This window comes from Lolium rigidum, chromosome 5, assembly GCF_022539505.1.
Source record: "Lolium rigidum isolate FL_2022 chromosome 5, APGP_CSIRO_Lrig_0.1, whole genome shotgun sequence".
Classification (NCBI taxonomy): domain Eukaryota; kingdom Viridiplantae; phylum Streptophyta; class Magnoliopsida; order Poales; family Poaceae; genus Lolium; species Lolium rigidum.
In genome coordinates this window covers 231631015-231649268 of record NC_061512.1, presented here as the reverse complement: position 1 = coordinate 231649268, position 18254 = coordinate 231631015, and the positions used below count along the sequence as shown (strand labels likewise).

At 42.5% G+C, this 18254-nt stretch overlaps 2 protein-coding genes across 2 annotated transcripts; one reads left to right on the top strand and one right to left on the bottom strand.

The window, feature by feature from the left end:
• Positions 1 to 237: 237 nt before the first annotated feature.
• Positions 238 to 2247, bottom strand: LOC124657220. The gene is made up of 5 exons (XM_047195807.1): positions 2062 to 2247; positions 1792 to 1984; positions 1514 to 1675; positions 1095 to 1158; positions 238 to 625 (listed from the first exon to the last, which is right to left on the bottom strand). Exons 1-5 carry the CDS (start codon positions 2245 to 2247, stop codon positions 436 to 438), a joined length of 795 nt encoding a protein of 264 aa, XP_047051763.1. The 3' UTR covers positions 238 to 435.
• Positions 2248 to 14439: 12192 nt separating this feature from the next.
• Positions 14440 to 18254, top strand: LOC124657219. Its single transcript, XM_047195806.1, has 5 exons — positions 14440 to 14586; positions 15361 to 15550; positions 15653 to 15814; positions 16540 to 16603; positions 18005 to 18254. Exons 1-5 carry the CDS (start codon positions 14440 to 14442, stop codon positions 18207 to 18209), a joined length of 768 nt encoding a protein of 255 aa, XP_047051762.1. The 3' UTR covers positions 18210 to 18254.

Here is an 18254-nt window from a genome sequence, read left to right as displayed (position 1 = left end):
CATAGATATGGATGTAGGGCTGCAGAAAACGAAGGAGGTCGGTGGAGCAGGGAGGCACGACCAATCCATGCTTGTCTCCTCCCATGTCCAGCGGTGGCGCAGATGATATGAAGGGATAGTGAAAAGGATCGTGATGCAGATAAATAGCACAATATGTCCACTTGTAGAAAAATAAGAACATTTTGAAAGCTGCCCCAAAAAAAGAAAAACAATAATAATTTGGAAACCACTACATAGAAAGGATATTCCATGCTTTACAAAAAAAAAAGCACAAATTAGTTTACAAGTAATAACTTGTCTACCTATGCCGAAGTTAATAGAACTAACCTTGCATAACTTATCCTTTAAAAAAAAACCTTGCATAACTTATTATTACACTTTAAATCGTTTGCAAGATACTACAAAATAAGGATTCACACACTATGGCATTTTATTTTATTTCCTGCGGAAACAGTCATCATATGGAGATATATAGTTCGGATAAAACATCATTCTGAGCACTTCTTGAAATCCACCTTTCATTCTTAACAGATTGATTGTGAAGATCAAATAATGCTTTGCATATTGCTTCATACCTCCCATATCAAAAATGAATGTCGAAAGATAAAGAAAGAAAACCGGCAACCTGATGAAAAAAATGTCCAGTGAACAATCTTACATAGAAATTAACAAGCAACGGGAATATTAGCAAAAGGTATAAACAAAGAGAACAGTAACCATATGTACAAGGAGAAGAAACACAAAGTCTAGCAATAGAACAATACAAGCAAAACTATACATAATCACCACATAATGCCATCTAACATGGTAACACTTCTGATCTATTATCTTAAGCAAGATCTAAGTAGAACATGATGGTGTTTCATAATGCAGGCTAGTGGATACAACTAGCTGTTGAAATACCAAGTAATTCAATTAAACATTTGTCATCAACCTAGTTCAGTTTTACCTTTAAAAGCAATAAGATAAAATGAAAGCAGCTAAACATGTTCTTTATGATAATGTACGCATGGATAACGGAAAGATCCACTCTACCATTTGGAATGCACAATTAGTCAAAATATTGAATTACAAAAGAAAATATTCATACTAACTTGACAATATCCAAGAGTTCATAGCTCTTCGTGAAATCCTTAGCAGCCATAATAGCTACAATACCTGAAAGAAATTTGAGGTTGATCAATAGTTTAATCAAGAGAACATTCAGAACTTCGATTTACTTTATAACGGATAGTGTCAAAAAATCTGACTAATGGATTCAAGATAACTATCTCTATGATACTTGTTTTCAATGTTGTTACGAGAGTTATAAACTCGGCAAACCAGGACCAGCCCATGGTGGCATCTTTGATCTTTTTACGAACGTGGGCACCCACCCTGCTCCTTAAACGTGGATTCCTCTGAGCAGTACAGACTGCTCCAGCTAGCCACCCATGCACACTTACCATGAGAACTAGATTGGGCTTTACCGTTACATTACGAAGACAATGTCAAAGCAGTACTAGGTACTTACCAAATTTCAAACGGGTTACGATATCGTTGCATTTGCCTTGCCGACGCAGCTCAGAGGACACAACGCTAAGCTTATAGAATACATAGGCAAGGGCGGCATCAACAAAGACGGAGGGAGCAGCCTTCCACAGCTGGTAGCACCCGACGCAGCCAAGAAAAGAGCCTACACAAGTGCAAATGTACAAGCAGTAACAAAATCAGTAAAATACAGTGTGGATCCAAATGCTTCATTTTGGAGCCTTTTTCAGTTTAATGTCAGGTAGGAGTACGACATATTACCAAATAGCATGCCGATTTGGTAATCCTCGAGGTCATAGACAGTGCGAAGGGATCGGATGTCTGACAGGTTGCGAGCCAGGGGCCTGAACATGTCGGCGACCATGGCCTTCAGCGCATCCCACGCATCGTTTCTCCCATCATTTCGAACTAAGTTCTGGTCATCCCGTGGAGGAGGGGAATCAGTCGAGCAGCGCTACAAGGAATCGACTTAGTTATCTGGGTTTCGATTAAGATCCAAAAGGAACAAAGAGCAGATGCGTGGCAGCTTACCAATACCCTTGGAACTTTGGGGCATGGTGAGTACCGGACCTTCAGGAGGGCGCTGAGCCCTTGAATCCTCGTGGTGGTGGCAGCAGGCCGTGCAGCGCCGGCGCCGCAGCATCTGCTTCTCGGCGGCGTCATGTAGGCGCCGCCGCCGCCGCCGCCGCCGCCGCCAGCTGCGCACCTGAGAGCCATGACAGCGTCCGTGTCCGTCTGCTCGCTGGTTCAAACGGGCCAATATGCATCCTCTATATAGCCCGGCGGGCCAAACTAGCAAGCACTGACTTACGTGGGCTTTATTTCCTCAAAGAAATTATAGTTTGGGCTTTGGCAACGTTATGGAATGGGAACCCTAGGAGCTGTTCTCTATTAGTTCTAAAAAAAAAGGACCTCTAGGTCAGGAGCGCCATTCCTGGCTTTTAGAACCCCATGATGTGATGATTATTCCTTTTAATTTTGGCCTTTCATTAGTAAAATGAGTATGAATTCAAAAAAAAAAGTTCCACAAAAAGGAGTTGTTCCTCAAAACAAAGAAATGGTCTTTTTTCCAAGGAAGCTCTACTAGCTAGGTACGCAAAGTTTTTTTTCCCCGAAAAGTCCATCGATATATTCATATTTATCCATAGTAGTGCAAAATATCTAAATAATAATCAAAACACAAATGGGTCTTTAGACCACCTAGCGACTACCACACACAATAGCACAAGCCGAAGGCACGTCACTCTCATCGTCCCTCCCTCATCGGAGCCAGAAAAACCTTGTCGTGGTAGAGATTACTGTAATAGACAAACTGAAAGTCATCGTGGTAAGGCCCTAAAGGATCGGTGCACCAGAGCAACAACCATTGCCAAATATGAGATCCGTAAATCGGAAGAGTCATATTTGAAACCGCACCAACGAATACGAACAACTTTATCACATGAGGTCCATGGGACACACAACCATAAAGCTATTTATCATTTCTCATTTTTGATCTACTGTGTGCATTTTGTTCATGCATATCGAATGCAATATTCGCACTACTCATTACAAGTGTTTTCGAAAAGCCATAGAAATTACAAAACATCAAGCTACTTTATTGCAATATACATAATTCAAATAAATATGCATGACTTTATTAATAAATGTCCATGTGTTCCAAGAAAAAATTACAACTCAGTAATTGTTAATGGCATTAACACTAATGATCCCATAAAAATGTGTCGATATGCTTGCAGTGAAAAGAAAGAGAGAAATTAATAAAATATAAAATGGTCACTATCTGCAGAAAAGTGTTTACTTATCTCAACAAAAATGCTCACTGTACTTGCGGAAATTTTTAGTCATGGTCCTAGTAAATGTTTTGTTGCGGGGAGAAAAATGTTTAAACTATTTAGATGAACGAAGTTACAATACTACATGAAAGTGGCCAGTCCAAACTTATGTGGAAAATTTACATCGAACTTCTATTTTCATCATGAAATCAAAAGATGCTTCTACGAAAATAAGCTTTTAAAGAACACAAACGTTGATGGTGGGAAACAAAAATCGTTAACAATTTAGTAGCATAAAAAAAATTGGGGGGGGGGGGGGTAAATGGAATGATATGAAAATACAAATGAGAAGAAAGATAGAAATAAGAAGAACATTATTAGAACAAAGAAACGAAAATAAAGGAAAGGAAATCAGCAGATAATAGGGAAGTCGAACTTGTTGTTTCAAACTGAAAATTGACTTCAGGACTCCTAAAGTCCAATTAATTTACCTATTATGAAATGAGTGTATTGAAAATACAACTTCTGCTGTTAAAGGGTATACACGCGCGTATGTACTCTGTTAACGAAGTTCAAGCGTTTTTGGTTGGTTACAGAGATTGAACACGCACGTGATCGATGGCGCCGCCGGCCTTGCTTTCTAGGGCCGGTCTGATAGGCACGGGGCGGCCTCTCTCCCCAGCCCCTTCTCCTCCGAAGCCGCGGCGCGGGCACGTCTTCGTCGCCGCCGCCGCCGCCCCGACGCCGCGTCGTGTGTCGCTGGTGAGCGATCGATCAGCCCCGCACCGTTCGTACGCTTACTTTTGCCTCGCTCGTTAACTAACTCGATCTGTTTCCAACCTTTGCGTTCGATCGATTGCATTATAGCTCTGCACGCGTCGTGGCGGCGACGACGTCGTCGACAGTGGCGCCGGGGTACCCTACGCGTGGCCGTGGGGAGATGACGACCCTCCGGCGTATGTGGAGGAGGACTTCCTGGACACCCACCGCAGGTTCGTGCGCGAGTCCAAGGAGGCGTCGGCCGCGCTCAAGGCGGCGGCCGCCGGTGCGTGCAGCGCACTCGTCGACAACTTCCACCACCTCCGCTCACTCAAGACCGTCTACGACGTCGAAGACTACCACATCGGCATGCCATTCGGTATAATACATCTTTCGACATGCACAGATCGAAAGGTTTTCGCCTGCATTTGATGTTTTGTATCATATATCCGATCATATCCAATCTATTGCTGTTTCAGTCTCATCTGAAAGTTCAGGAAATTATCTGCTCTTCTTCAGGAGCGCTCATTGCATGCATCGGTTTCTATCAGCTGTGGAAGCTGGATCCCTCGACGTTTCTAGACATTGCACTGGGCTACGCGTTCTACAGGCTAAGTGTCCTGGCGTCGCAAGTCAGGAGACAGGGGTTCTCAAATGACCTCTTCGGGCGACTCAAGTTCGGTCAGTCCCTGTTCGAAATCAAAACTTTGTATATCTCATATGCATCAACTGTTGTAAAATACTGCTACTTACATTTATTTTAATGCAGCTATTGTCGTACTCATGGCCGCGAAAGATTTTAGGAAAAATCTTGCTCCAATCGATGTTATCAGGTTCGAAACTTCAAATTCGCACCGGCTTAATTTTCTTACCACTTGCGTGAGCATTTTATGCTGCAATATTGGTTACTTCTTTCTCGTCAATATTACTGGGTGCGAACCTTTTAGAGCCTGTTTGGAAGCACCATTTTTTTTGAGTATTTTGGGAATACTTCAGTTTCTAAAAATATTAAAATAATGAAGTATATACTTCAAAGCATTTGGTTTCAAGTAATACGAATATACGATGGTTTTAGAAACTAAAGTATCTCCAAAACTACTGTTCTTTTTACACCGCCGACCTCTTTTTTCCAAAACGGAAAAACGTGTTCGTGCCCCTCGTAAGACGCATCTGGCTTACCCCGTACTGCCGCCCATGGCAGCGCACTCCAGACCCGGACAACCCAGGGCCAGATGCCGTGATAGACTCATCGTACGAGCAGAATTGAGGTAACACATTATTCATAGGTGTGTTGATTAGTTATAGCTGAAGCATTCAAAAGGAGCAACTCAGGGACAACCATGCATATGACAGCCATGCAGGCATCTACCGATCAAAAGGGATCAAAATACAATGTAATAATCGGTCGAAGGGAGGCTAAAACAATGTTTTTGCCAGCGCATTGTAGTTTTGCCCAAAACTATCAAGATACTGCAGTATTTCTCCCCCGACCCCCATTGAGAAACTTCAATTTTAGAAAAACTCCGTTGCTAAACTAGGCCTTAGATGCTTAAATGCCCAGCAAACTTACAATCGAAGTATTACTATCTATTGTGTCGTTCTGGAAGTTTACACAATCATTCATGTCAATTTTGGTATTGATGAAATTTATCGGGACTGGCCAGATAACTAGGGACACATTTCTGTGGAAAAAGTGCCCGAAAATTTGTATAAAAATATCCGGGCAATTTGCATCTTGAACACCCTATATACACAATCATTGATGTCAAATTCTTCAACTTAATTTTGATATTGATGAATACAATTTATCGAGACTGGTCAAATAACTAGAAACGCATTACTGTGCAAAAGTGTCCAAAAATCTATATAAAATATATCCGGGAAATTTTCATCTTGAACATCCGTATCCACTACAAGATCATGACGTATTTCATTTGGAACCAAGTGATTAGTTTTTTTTTCCGGCTTCGCCACTCTAGTATATGCACATACTATGCCAGTTAACTACATCAAGCTCCCTATATATCCAGGCTCCTTTAAAAAAGAAAAAGGTATCTGACCATACTATAGGTTTCTATACGTTTGTACTTCTATCTTAACTTTTGGTGGCATGGGTTTCCTATAAATAGTGGAATATATGCATCGTTCATTATTGGTTTAGAAATATCTAAGAACCGGCCCATTACATTTCTTCATCACTCAATACTCCCTTAGATCCCACCTGGGTACTACATTCTAATGCCTGCACTCCACCCGTCCACAAAGGAGTAATATAGGGACATTACTTTTGTCCTAAATAACACTTAGTTAAATTTTGACCAATTTCCAAGAAAAGCATCAACATTTATGGCACTAAATTAATATCACTAGATACATCTTAAAATGTAAGTTCCATAATATACTAATTTGATGCCACATATGTTACTTTTTTGTTGTAAAGTTGACTAAATTTGACAAAGTTTGACTTAAACAAAAACTAAGTGTACACTTATTCACGGATGGGAGCACGGAAGTAGTCTTTTCCATTGTGATTTCGGGAAAGCCTTCCAAGTCATTTGTTTGTTATTATGAATCCAGTAATAGTATCTGTACATGTGAAACCCAAGTAATTCTTATTTATTTTAGTGAAAGGGTTTTTAAAGGATGGTTGGACGCTTTAAATTTTTAAAAAAGTATATGAGGTATGCATACCATACATTGACGGACAAAAAATATATGTATAAGATAGGAACGTGGTTTCTTTCAGTTTGTCCCTTTGGTAGACCATAAACGACTTAATTTAATAAATCTAGAGATGAAAGGTTCCATCGTGACAATATAATTTGATTTATTCGCCAGAAGAGAAAAATGAAGAAAACACTCTTTTAGGTATACTCTTTGCTATGATGTTGCTTCATACGAAAATATAAATTGGGCTAACTAGTCAGTTGAGATCATGCCAAAATATTTTCCTTATTCCAATGTTTTCCTCTTCGGTGGCTAACATTTTGTTGATTTTTTGCTCACAGGACACCCGTTTATCTTCTCTACCTCGTGTCTTTCCTTCATGACTTGTGTGGTCTGAAGAAGTATGGCAAGTATTATTTGGCTGCGTTCATCGAACTATTGAAAACCAAGGAAGGCAGAAGCATTCTAGATCGTACTATATCAGAACATTGGTCTGAGTAGTTCAGCGGCCATATTTTCTCTCTATCCGTATTATAAGTTCTCCATCTACTCCTTGTCAAACTGAACAATTTACATGTTAAAACTTTATTTGTAAGCATTTGTGGCATGTACTGAACAACCTATATTATCCATGGTGCAACAAATGGTTGAGTTGAAGTATGTCTTCTCTTACTTAAGAGATGATCATCACTTGTTGGTGGTTCCATTGTAACAAACATCATAATCACACATTTTAAAACTTTATTAGACACATCATGTATCTCTTAGTTTTATTTCGATGGTTGATTCATGTAGCGACCTTATGTGATCCTTGAATTGTAACATTTTAAACTAATTTTTAGATGCCAAAATATGTGTTTGCCAATGTATATAAATGAGAGAAAATAAGCAGCCTTAAACATGAAGGTATTGCAAGACAAAAAGAGCAACACGGACAACATTTAGGATCCAATCATCTCTCTCTATCTCTCTCTCTCTCTATCTTGAGCAGTTCTGTAAGTATATTCAGCAAGCTCTTTCTTTCATGAACCTGAAGCTCTTTACCTACAGAAGGTACAATAATAAGTTATGTTCAATGATTTGATATACAAATACTCCAACAAAATATATCATGGGTAAAATGTTTCATGTTGTCAGCCATCTCCCTGGAATGTTCACAGTATGCTCGATGCTTTGATAGAGAAATACTCAACAGAAAATATCATGGCCAAGTAGGTTCACGTTGACAAGCAACAATTCCATCTCTGTAATGTTCACAGTATGTTCAAAGCTTTGATAGACAAATACTCCACTAAATATATTATGGCCAAGTAGTTTCATGTTGGCAACAACATAAATCCCATCTCTGGGTTTGAGGAGAGGATTCAAGATAAATACTAATAATCTTAGTTAAGTAGAGAAGCACTAATAAATTCATCTATACACAGAGCTGAAAGTAGATCAAATGGCGTCAAAAGAAAATGTTCTCTGATATAGGTAAGCACTACTGTTTTAACGCCAAATCAGTCATCCTAGAAAAAGTCTCCACACTGCATTTTGGTGATTTTGGCAGCATGAACCGTGCATCCTCCACTTAACATTTCAAGGAAATCGTTGCAACCTGCATATGCTTCTTGCAAGTTTACACCAGTACTAACACGACACATCTATCTATCTTGAGTTACTGAACCTTTTTATAGTAGACATATAGATGCAAGTTCTGAAGAAAAAAAGTCTCTCTGATGCAAGTGGGCGAGGAAATATCATGTATCTTAACTTCTTAAGTATAGCAATGCCAGTCGAAGTAGCAACAATACATAGCAGGTTGTGTTGTAAATATTTCAGTGCATGTTGAATTACCTTTTCTTGCCCGAACCTGGGAACAGGAACTTCTTCAAGAGAATCAGGACGCTGGCAAGGAAAGCGTATACTTCAGCGGCGTCCTTGGCGCTCTCGACCAGCAGTTTCACTCGTGGATCACCCTTGGCTGACAGGTAGCACACAAAGGTGCACAATACAATCACCAGCAGCTTGATGAAGGCTACTGCCCTCGGGTGTGCGTCCATGAACTCCTCGAGAGTGCGAGGACCTGCCTGCTTCTCAGGTTTGAGCTTGTCGTCGGACTGTGCTTCCAACATGTCGTCAGAATCAGATGGTGCGTCTCGGTTGCCTGGCTGCGCGTGCGGTGTGTGCCGTCTGTGCAGGGCCATGCTTGCTGGGGAGATCCCGAGGCCACCGGGTGCGGAGAAGAAGAAGCACCTCCCTTGCCAGACATGAGAGCCTCCCATCGACGCCAAACGGACGGCGCCTCCCGCCGTTCCATCAGACGCGCGTCGCAGCACACAAGCCTCTGCAGGCATTCATACAAACACGTCGTGGTCTATAAGGTTGCTCTGGCCTCTGGGAGGAGGCGAGCAAGCGAGACCAGGCGTCGGCGTGCGTGATCTCACCTTGGTGTGCCCCGTAGGAGGTCGGGGGAGCGAAGTGGTGGTGGTGGCCGCCGCCGAGGTTCGACGCAGCCGCGGACATGGAGAAGCCTCGGTGCGCTCCTGCGCCCCCTTCCGCCGCCTGGAGGTTGCCGGATCCGCAGAAGAAGCGCCTCCCTGCGCTTCCTGCCGCCACAGACCAACGGCGAAGGCCTCTCATCTCCGCTGCTGAAGGCGCCCCTCCCGCTGCCACGGCCAGCGTAGACCTGCGATGATGAAGTCCCGGATCCACCGCGGCCGCTGGACCAGCACCTCTCGCCGCCGCCGCGGCCATCACGGCGAACTCCCGTCGCGGCGGACAAACCTCTTCACACGCAAACGCAAAGAGCTCATCAGGCCCGATTCCTCTCTTCCGAAGGGCGCTGCTAGGTCTGTACTGCATCTAGCGCGAGTCGGACGCGTGAACGCACCTTTGAACGCCGCGTAGATGCTCGAGCGGGCGGTGGCGACGGCGAGGTGGCCGAAGCGGGGACGCGCCGCGGACATGGCCCGGCGTGCTCCAGCGCCTCCCGCCGCCGCCGCCGCCTGGAGGTCGAGCCCGGCCCGGCGGGCCGCGGGCGCGCCCCGCATGCCGGGTGCGAAACCGGCAGCCTCCATTCGGCGGGGCGGAGTTGGCGCGGCGGAGCGTGGCCAGCCAAGGTCTCTCTCCCCTCTCTCGGCGTCTCAAGGTGGGTTCCGGTGTGGTGGTGGGTCATTTTTGTATCGAGTTGGGTTCGTGTATCTCAAAAAAAAAAAAAAAAAAAAGATTTGGGTTTCGTGTGGGCCTTGGCCTGCGCCTACGTGAGATGTGCAGCCTGGTGAACGCAAGGCTTCCTTCTCTACTTACACCAAAAAAAAAAGGCTTCCTTCTCTACAAAAAACTAAAACAATAGAGTGAACAACATAATTTGATTTTTTTTCCTTCCTCGTTCTGTTTGGTTCTTATGTTTATTCTTGATCTTCCTAATCCCAAGTTCACCAAGCATTGCTTGATTTTGCCTAATGATCAAACTTCAATTTCCTATTTTCCTCGCCTTCTGCTCTTGTCGTGTAATCCATATTTGGTACACTTTTTTTTTAGAGTATGGCAATGAAATACCTATAGTTTCATAAACAAGCAAAAACACAATCACAATTAAAAAAACCTTGAAACTAATCTAAAGGAGATGGATTAAGCATGTAGTGACTAGAACGAATACGACCAACGCTGTTGACGAAGACAAATATGTTGCACCAATCAGTGTGGAAGATATCTTACTTGTTGCCCATGAGCCGGCATAGAATCCTCCATCACGGTCCCGTGGTAATTATCCACGATGCACGTCAATGTGCTAAAAAAAGTGTCAATCGGCGGTAGGTTGGCACATCGTGAAAGATAAATTGATGTAGTCCAACATTGTAGAAAGTGTGGCATTGAGCATGCAATGGCTACGGACTTGATTAACACCATGGCTTACTCATCTAATTGATTCAAAAATGTGTGAGGTATGGTTCATCTCAACACAATTGTAGAGTTTATGGTTTTAGAGTTCAAATAAAGGCAAAATTGCCTTACAATCAGAGGATTATTCCTTTGATTGATTGATAGGGCTAATGTCAAGTGGCTATGCATGGAAAACACAGATTTTACCTTGCTTTGTATTATTAAGGCATGTCTATACCCTAGTTTAGAATAGAGCACTCCATCCACTTAATGCCTCTCTTCATTAACTAGGGACCATACTCATAAAAATAATTGAACAAGGAAGATGATTTGTTCCATGGGTTTTGGAAATGGGCAAGGGTTGATCCATGACTTGGATAAAATTGGGAATGATCAAGTTTGATATGCAATAAATAGGTTCCCTACTCTCTTGCTATTCTTAGGTCTAAGGCTTTAAACATTCCTAGATTACTAAGGCGTGTGGTTATCACCTCTCTAATCATATTCTTGAGAGTATGGTTCTACTAGTTTAACTATCTCTCCCCTACTAGCATCATAGATTTCTTCTAGAATCTAGTGAGTCTCTGATAATGTCTTAGGGAAATGGATCATGGATTAGGATTTTGGAAGATCATTAAGTGATCCATCCTACTAGGTTTGGAATGGCTGTTTACGTGATGGTTTAGATCTGCCTATACTCTATTGAGTTGCCAACAAGGTCTAATTTAACTAGATTGTGGTTTAATACATAAACTTGCTTTGCTCAAGTTGGTATTAGGCTTTTGGTAGAATAGGTTTAGGTATAGGTTTTATACTAACACTTTTCTTAGGTGGAGATATACTGGGTTAATGGATGTCTTTGTATTGGTTTGACTCTAGCTAAACCCTAGCGGTTGGATTTCACTTGATATGATCAAAGATTTGGGTTCACCTATCCCCAAGGTGAATGTATGAGGATAAGTTTGGCTTCGATGATTTACTTGATAATTGATAAAGATCAATCACAAGTGATAATAAATGTGATTGAATAAAATTAGAAGTCGTCTGGAAGCCAGACTTTCATTTCATTTGTAGCATTTGAAATGGATACATGTATTTATTTCATTTACATTGTAATTCCAGAAAATGGACACTTGTTTGGTTGCCACATGAATTGTAAATGATAGCAGAATTCAATATTGAATTTGTAAATGGCTTCCATAGAGAAACGCGAATGATAGGTCTCGGCTCGGAATCGTGTTTACCTATGGCATCATTTTGCTGGATTTCCTAAATAAAATGACAGGCAAATTCTGTGGCAACCAAACAGCCCACCTATGAAATTTCAAAATGAATTCCAGGATTCTAGGCTTAAAGGATGGATACCAACACTTCTAAAAAAAATTATTGGAAAAAGTCCAAAATAAACCTTGAATTTGTAGTCCTTAGCTAAATGGAACCATGAACTTCCAATCCCTGAAATTGGCACACCGAACTTGTGAATCCCAGTCTATTCCAAACCTTAATCGTGTTTGGCACACTCGGAAAGCGGCGACGACGGCCGGGATTGCGGGCTACCCTCATTGACAGTTGAGCCCACATGTCAGATTCGTTATTGCTTCTAATTCTTTTAGGTAAAAAACAAAAATCGCTATTATTCTTCCGCTGAAACGAACTAGCGAGGCCCGGAGGCCAGCGCAACCGCGCGGCGACGGAGTCCTCTGGTGAGGCACACGACAGCAACGCAGGACCAGGGAGAGGGTCGGAGGAACGCACGGCAAGGACAGATTAATCGCCGGCAGCGACGGCGGAGTCCTCCGGCGAGGCACTGTAGTAGTGCGGGACCAGGGAGAGGCTCGGAGGCACCAGGCGCACGGAGATGTTTGGGGTCTTCATGGATGTCGAAATGAGGTTGAGGTTCAGTGGCGGCGGAGATCGACTCGCGGAGGGGGAGATCGGCGCGCGGCGGCGCTCGGCCGGAGATGGGGAAGAAACACACAGTGCCGTCGATTTGGGGCATTTGAGGTCGATTTATTATGCTAGGAGAAGCGGGAGGATGAGGTGAGGACGATTCCTCAACAAGCTGGACTTGGGGACAACCCCAGCGCCGCCGTGATCAATGGCCGCGACGGTGGTTCCGGTCTTCGTTGGGGTGGTGACTCCTGGGCTTACCGAGCTTCGTGAAGTCGTACAGGAGGTGCGCCTCGGCTCCAGGATGATTATCCGGTGATAGGCTCACAACGGAGTTGGTTGCCTTGGAGGCAATTGCTCGCCGGAGTGCCGGCTCTGAACCTCCAGTTTCATGCATGGATGTGAGGGAGAAAAGAAGAAAAAAAGAAAGATAAACTACTAATAATAGAGGCATCGTAAAAAAAAATAGAGGCAGTGGTGTGAACTGACCAAATCCCAGCAAAGACGTGCCAAGGTTTGAAATAGACCGGGATACAAGAGTTTACTGTGCCAATTTCAAGGATTGGGAGTTCAGGGTTTCATTTAGCTAAGAACTACAACTACAAGTTTAAGGTTTATTTTAGATTTTTTCCTTTTGTATTTTAGCTGAAACGGTTCCAATAGTGAAACGGACTTGGGCGCGGTGTGGGCTCGCCAGGAAAACGGACTGGTGCGGTGCGGTTCGGTGTCGAAAGAGAAAAACCGAAACGGGCTCAGGACGCGACACAGAGTCGACTTCCCCTCCTACCTCCATTCCTCTGTTCCTCCCCCGCACCGCTCCTCTTGGCCATGGCAGCCGCACCTCAAGCCTAGGCTCCCCAGGCCCCAGCACCTCTACCGCCGCCCTGCACAGCTGCTGCCAACCGCCATCGATCCGAAGCACCACCCGACGTCCGCCCTAAATCTCTCGTTCCTCGACAATCTAGGGTTTCTTCCACCGCCGCCGTCGACCCGCACCACCACCCAGCAACGCCGACCGCTTTCTCCTTCCCATGACCGCCGCCCCGCCCGCACCGTCGACGCCGCCGCCCTGCACCGCCGCCGTCGGCCACCTGCGCTGCTGATCTGCTCCTCTTCAGATTGGCCCACCTCACGGTATTTATGCTCGCTCTAGCACATTTGACGTTTATGCGGATCTTTGTATACAACAGTTTCTAAACATTCCAGGCGTTTGTTGTAGTATGACGCCTGTTGTTTTTGTTAACCTGCATTTTGCTACCGTAGATACGTGCCTTTTGTTTCAGTGTCTTGTGCTTCAGCTTACCCTTAGATGTGAAGCCACAAATGTTCAATTCAGTAGCACTCTCAGGAGCATTTGATAAGTTTATTCTCCTTAGATGTAACCAATTTTTTTCTTTAACTATATTTATACCACCGGACTGTAGAGGATGGTCTATTTTTCGGATGAACTCGCTTGGCAATTGACAGTGCTTCAGACAGCGGTTACATGGAGTCCAAAACTAATGTGGCATCTGTCGATGGGGTCACTTTCAGTCATTGCTCTATTTCAACCACTTACACTAATGAACGGGTTAAAGTGTATTGCATTAGGTGAAGTTATTAAGCTGATGTAAAGTTGTGAGTATTTCCTTAACATTGACAGTTTGTGATCGTTTGCTTAAAAGTTATTTTGCAAATTAAACATGTAACAGAGTTAAATGTCTACAAACCAAAACTTTTAACCAAATCTCACCTCCTGTGTAAACTCCGGCATGTTTATTTTTTCTTTTGGGCTCGTTCATGACCACGATTTCATTTTGTTTATTTAGCATAATAATGAAATATGTTGCACATCTTTAGTTGTAAGATAGAACCTATGAACTTGTGTCTTCCGCAACCATGTGTGAGCTGATATAGGTTTGCAAATTTGATTGCCAGTTTTCTGTCTCTACGTTGTCAAGCTGCCGTTGGGATGTTGGTTGCATGGTGCGGCGGCTGTGGCACCGGCGCTTACCTGGCGGCCCAGAGAAGGAACGCAGATGGCCGCAGCGCCGCTAGAGTTTCTCTCTGGCCGTGCTCCCACCCCCACCGCCTTGGTGTTTCAGGCTCGTGGCCACTGGTAAGTATCTTCATCCGGGTGGTTACCCACCCAATTCCATGTGATGGTAAAAAAGGCTCTAGGAGGATTGCTGGCTTGGCCAACGTCCTCTATGTCATCAATTCTGTAGATTATATTGTACCTTACTTTTAGCCATAACATTACTGTAAATACAGTTTTTACAAAAGGCTGTAGTTCTATCAAATTTAGACAGTTCCTAAGGGAGGAAACAATCTGATAAATACTTGTAGTCAGTTTCGAATTTTGGAGGAACCTGACAAAATTAGGTGGTTTTTAACAAAATCTGGTGAATTTTCTGTCAAGTTTCTTTACATCTATTTGTCATCCAGGAGAGTTAACTTTCCTTATAAAGTTCTGTGTTGTCTGGTTGTTAAAAACCGTATTCTTACCAGAGATAAGTTTTTCAAAAAAGGATGGAAAGGTTCTTATTTTTGTGAGCTCTTTGATGCTCATGAAACATAAGACATCCTCTTCTTTTCTTGCCCATTAGCGCAGTATATCTGGAATGTTGCAGGGATATCCTTGAACATTTGGACGGTATGTGGTTTTTTGTATTGTACCAGCAATGTTTTGCTACCTTTTTCTGGGATTGACAAGAAGGTAGTGATGATAGGTGCTGTTGCAATTTGTTGGACTTTGTCATATTTCCGAGGTGTTAGTCCAAAAGATCCTACTAATGTTGTTCCTTTTGCATTCATTTCCTGAATTCTTCGGTGAAATTGAAGAGAAGAGAGCTGCGAAACTCATTTCCTCAATTCTTTTTCGCATTTGCAGCGCTGCTCGTCGGTTCACTCTTCGGAGACGGAGGAGTGGCGCGTCACTAAAAAGAGAAGTAAGGAGGAATGGGAGGCGTTGAAGGCAGAGATCGCACACATGTTCCAACCTCTTGTTCGCAACCTAACCCAGATTTGTTCAACCCGCCAAGCTTTTGACCTTGAGGACTACCAAGTCGGCATGCTTTTTGGTGCGTTTCAATTGATTAATTCCATTGCATATTTATTGTTTAATTGCTGAACCAATACAACACCCCTCACATTAGTGTTTATGTGTTTATGTCTATTCGCAGGTGCATTTCTTGGGTGCGTTGGCTGTTACCAGCTGTGGAAGACGGCTCCTTCGACCTTTGTGGATGTCACACTAGCTTTCTTGTTCTATAAGCTCAGCATTGTATCCTCAGAGCTACATCAACACCGCAAGTCAAACAGCTTGACCACCCGGCTGAAATTTGGTACCCCTTTACGTTTTCTAATAGCTTTTCAGTTTATACTAAAGACTGTTAGCATCAAGAAGTGTCATGTGATGCAAAAAGTGGCAACAGAGGAAATTTAATAATAAACTAGTATCACATAATTTGATAATTCTGTTCTGATGCACAAAGTGAGAACAGAATATTAATCCCTGCTTGGAATGGTGGTTCTGCTTGGATTGGGTTACTTGGTACCAATTAGAGCCTAGATGTATCTGTTTGTGAAGCATAGATACAAGCTGTTGAGCTTTTCTGTTCCTAGAACTACTATTATGATCTTATCTTGATTAATTACTGTTTTGCGACTAAAGAAAGTAGTTATCAGCTTAATTTAAAACATCATTCATTTTGGGATTCAAGGAACAAAATTATGATGCATAGACCGGAATGTTCTTGGCCACTTGCACTAATCCATATATTCACTGCAATATTTCTCCCTGCATAAGTTTATATAAACTGAACAGTTAATACACATTTCACAGTGATTGATCAATAGTACCATTCGTGTGTTCATAATTTAAATCACGGGGGACCTTCTTTAGCAAAATAGCTTCTTTGCCATTAATTACTACTGTATTTCTTACATGTTCATATAGTAATTTATAACTGTCCTTCAGCTTTTATTTCACGGATAATCTCAGTCTTGTTTGCAGTAGTTGCACTTTGCCATATTTTTGGACATTCATTGGATATCCTTCTCAATGTAGGTACCATTCTTTTCATGGTTTTGAAGGATATCAAGAAAAGCTATGTCCTCCTGGATGCTGTTAGGTTAGTATATGCAATTTCTGACCACCGAATCAATGGCGCTATATCACATGTGGTTTGACAGTTTTATACAGATTTATTGCTTGCATTTTAAAAATGACGGATATCCCTCCTCTAACAGTGAAATACAAACTCTAGAATATGAACTTACTCTCCAATTTATACATCACATAATTCTCTTCTGATGCTTGTGTTTTCTTGGATATTTTACAATTTCTGTAACTTGTGAAGCACTAAAACCTTGTGGTTAACTACAAATAGGTCATCCACACAGCGGTGGCTAATGCTTTTTGGTATCCACAAGAACCTTGTGCCAAATGTGATCTTTAGGGATACATTATAGCGCCAGAAAACATCCCCAGAAAATTGGACGCGTGAGGGGCAAACTAGAACAAATTACATTTGAGATGTTGAATTCATAATAAGGATGGGAATAGTAAGGCTTACGTGAGATGAGTGATGGAAGAGAAAGCTGGGGGCACAATTTTCTTGCCCTTATTATATATTGTTGTGTGTATGCCACTTTATTCCCCTGCCCCAGTTTAACTTTGTTTCTTGAGAGAAGTGTGAGGGATTGTGGTTGTCTTACACTCATAAGTCATAATAGGGTGGCGAAGGTAGTCAAAGTGTAAATGGGTTGCACACATTAGGCAGCACATGATGTCTAATGGTCCTTAAACGAGATAACACAATGTTTTGATAGTCAACATGAACCCTGAGGTATTGTTAAGCCTCTATGAGAAAGCAGTTCATAATGCATGAAGTATTGTTAAGCCAATTTTCTCATTGCATTGCATGCAAAGAGTACAAGTGTGCACAATATGGGCTGCTGAATGCTGTTTTTCTCAATGTGTAATGCTGTCTCATTGAGTCCTCGGTGTGCCATTTAACATGGTTGGTGTAAATAATGTGTACCTTTGCTGGAATTTTTGCCAAATTCATGTATTAGCTTGGTAAACTAATATTGGAGCTTGATGTACTTCTGGTTTATAAACGATGTGACGGTCTTGATAAGTATAATCCTTTCACAGAGGATAGCACTCAACTGTCTGTTATATCTGTATGTTTCTTATGTATTAGATATATGTATGTAATCAACTATCAATAGTCTGCCAATCATTAGTGGAACTTTCTGTAGATTATAGATTTCGGAGTCCTACCTCATGCAAGTAATCTCAAATTCTTGTATCTAGTGTATAAATATGATACAAGGTGGGAGTTAACTCAGGAGCTCTGGCCTCAGTTAATACAAATCGACAATACCATGAAAACACATGTTAATAGATTGGGCTTCTCGGCAAGTTCCAGTCCAATAATATGTTAGAGCCGTTGGTGATTTGATCATGAACTTTGTTTTGGAGATGCTTCATTCAATCACTAACTAAGTGCTGTTTCATGTCATAGGATGCCAGTTTTCCTGCTATACATCTGTGCGTTCCTGTTTGACGTTGCTGGCATGAAGAAGTATGGAAGAAGAGCTCTGATTTCCCTGGTTAATTTGCTGAAGATGAGAGGTGGCCTTCAAGAAATTCACAGGATAATGTGGTATCCTGGTTACGTTTCTCCCTATGAAGACGTTTCCGAGTGGTCAGATGTTTTGAGTGCATGAGGTGCGAGCAGACCCTCTTAGGTCTCTTTTGGACGGGTGGAGATA

Bases quoted from the DNA above. Each gene is read 5' to 3' on its own strand.
- LOC124657220 (XM_047195807.1), bottom strand. From the start codon at position 2,247: ATGGCTCTCAGGTGCGCAGCTGGCGGCGGCGGCGGCGGCGGCGGCGGC. The intron at 1,676-1,791 runs GTAATATGTCGT...GCACTTGTGTAG, and splicing joins CCAAATCGGCATGCTATTTG to GCTCTTTTCTTGGCTGCGTC. The intron at 1,159-1,513 runs GTAAGTACCTAG...AATTTCTTTCAG, and splicing joins CGTAACCCGTTTGAAATTTG to GTATTGTAGCTATTATGGCT.
- LOC124657219 (XM_047195806.1), top strand. From the start codon at position 14,440: ATGTTGGTTGCATGGTGCGGCGGCTGTGGCACCGGCGCTTACCTGGCG. The intron at 14,587-15,360 runs GTAAGTATCTTC...TCGCATTTGCAG, and splicing joins TTTCAGGCTCGTGGCCACTG to CGCTGCTCGTCGGTTCACTC. The intron at 16,604-18,004 runs GTTAGTATATGC...TTCATGTCATAG, and splicing joins GTCCTCCTGGATGCTGTTAG to GATGCCAGTTTTCCTGCTAT.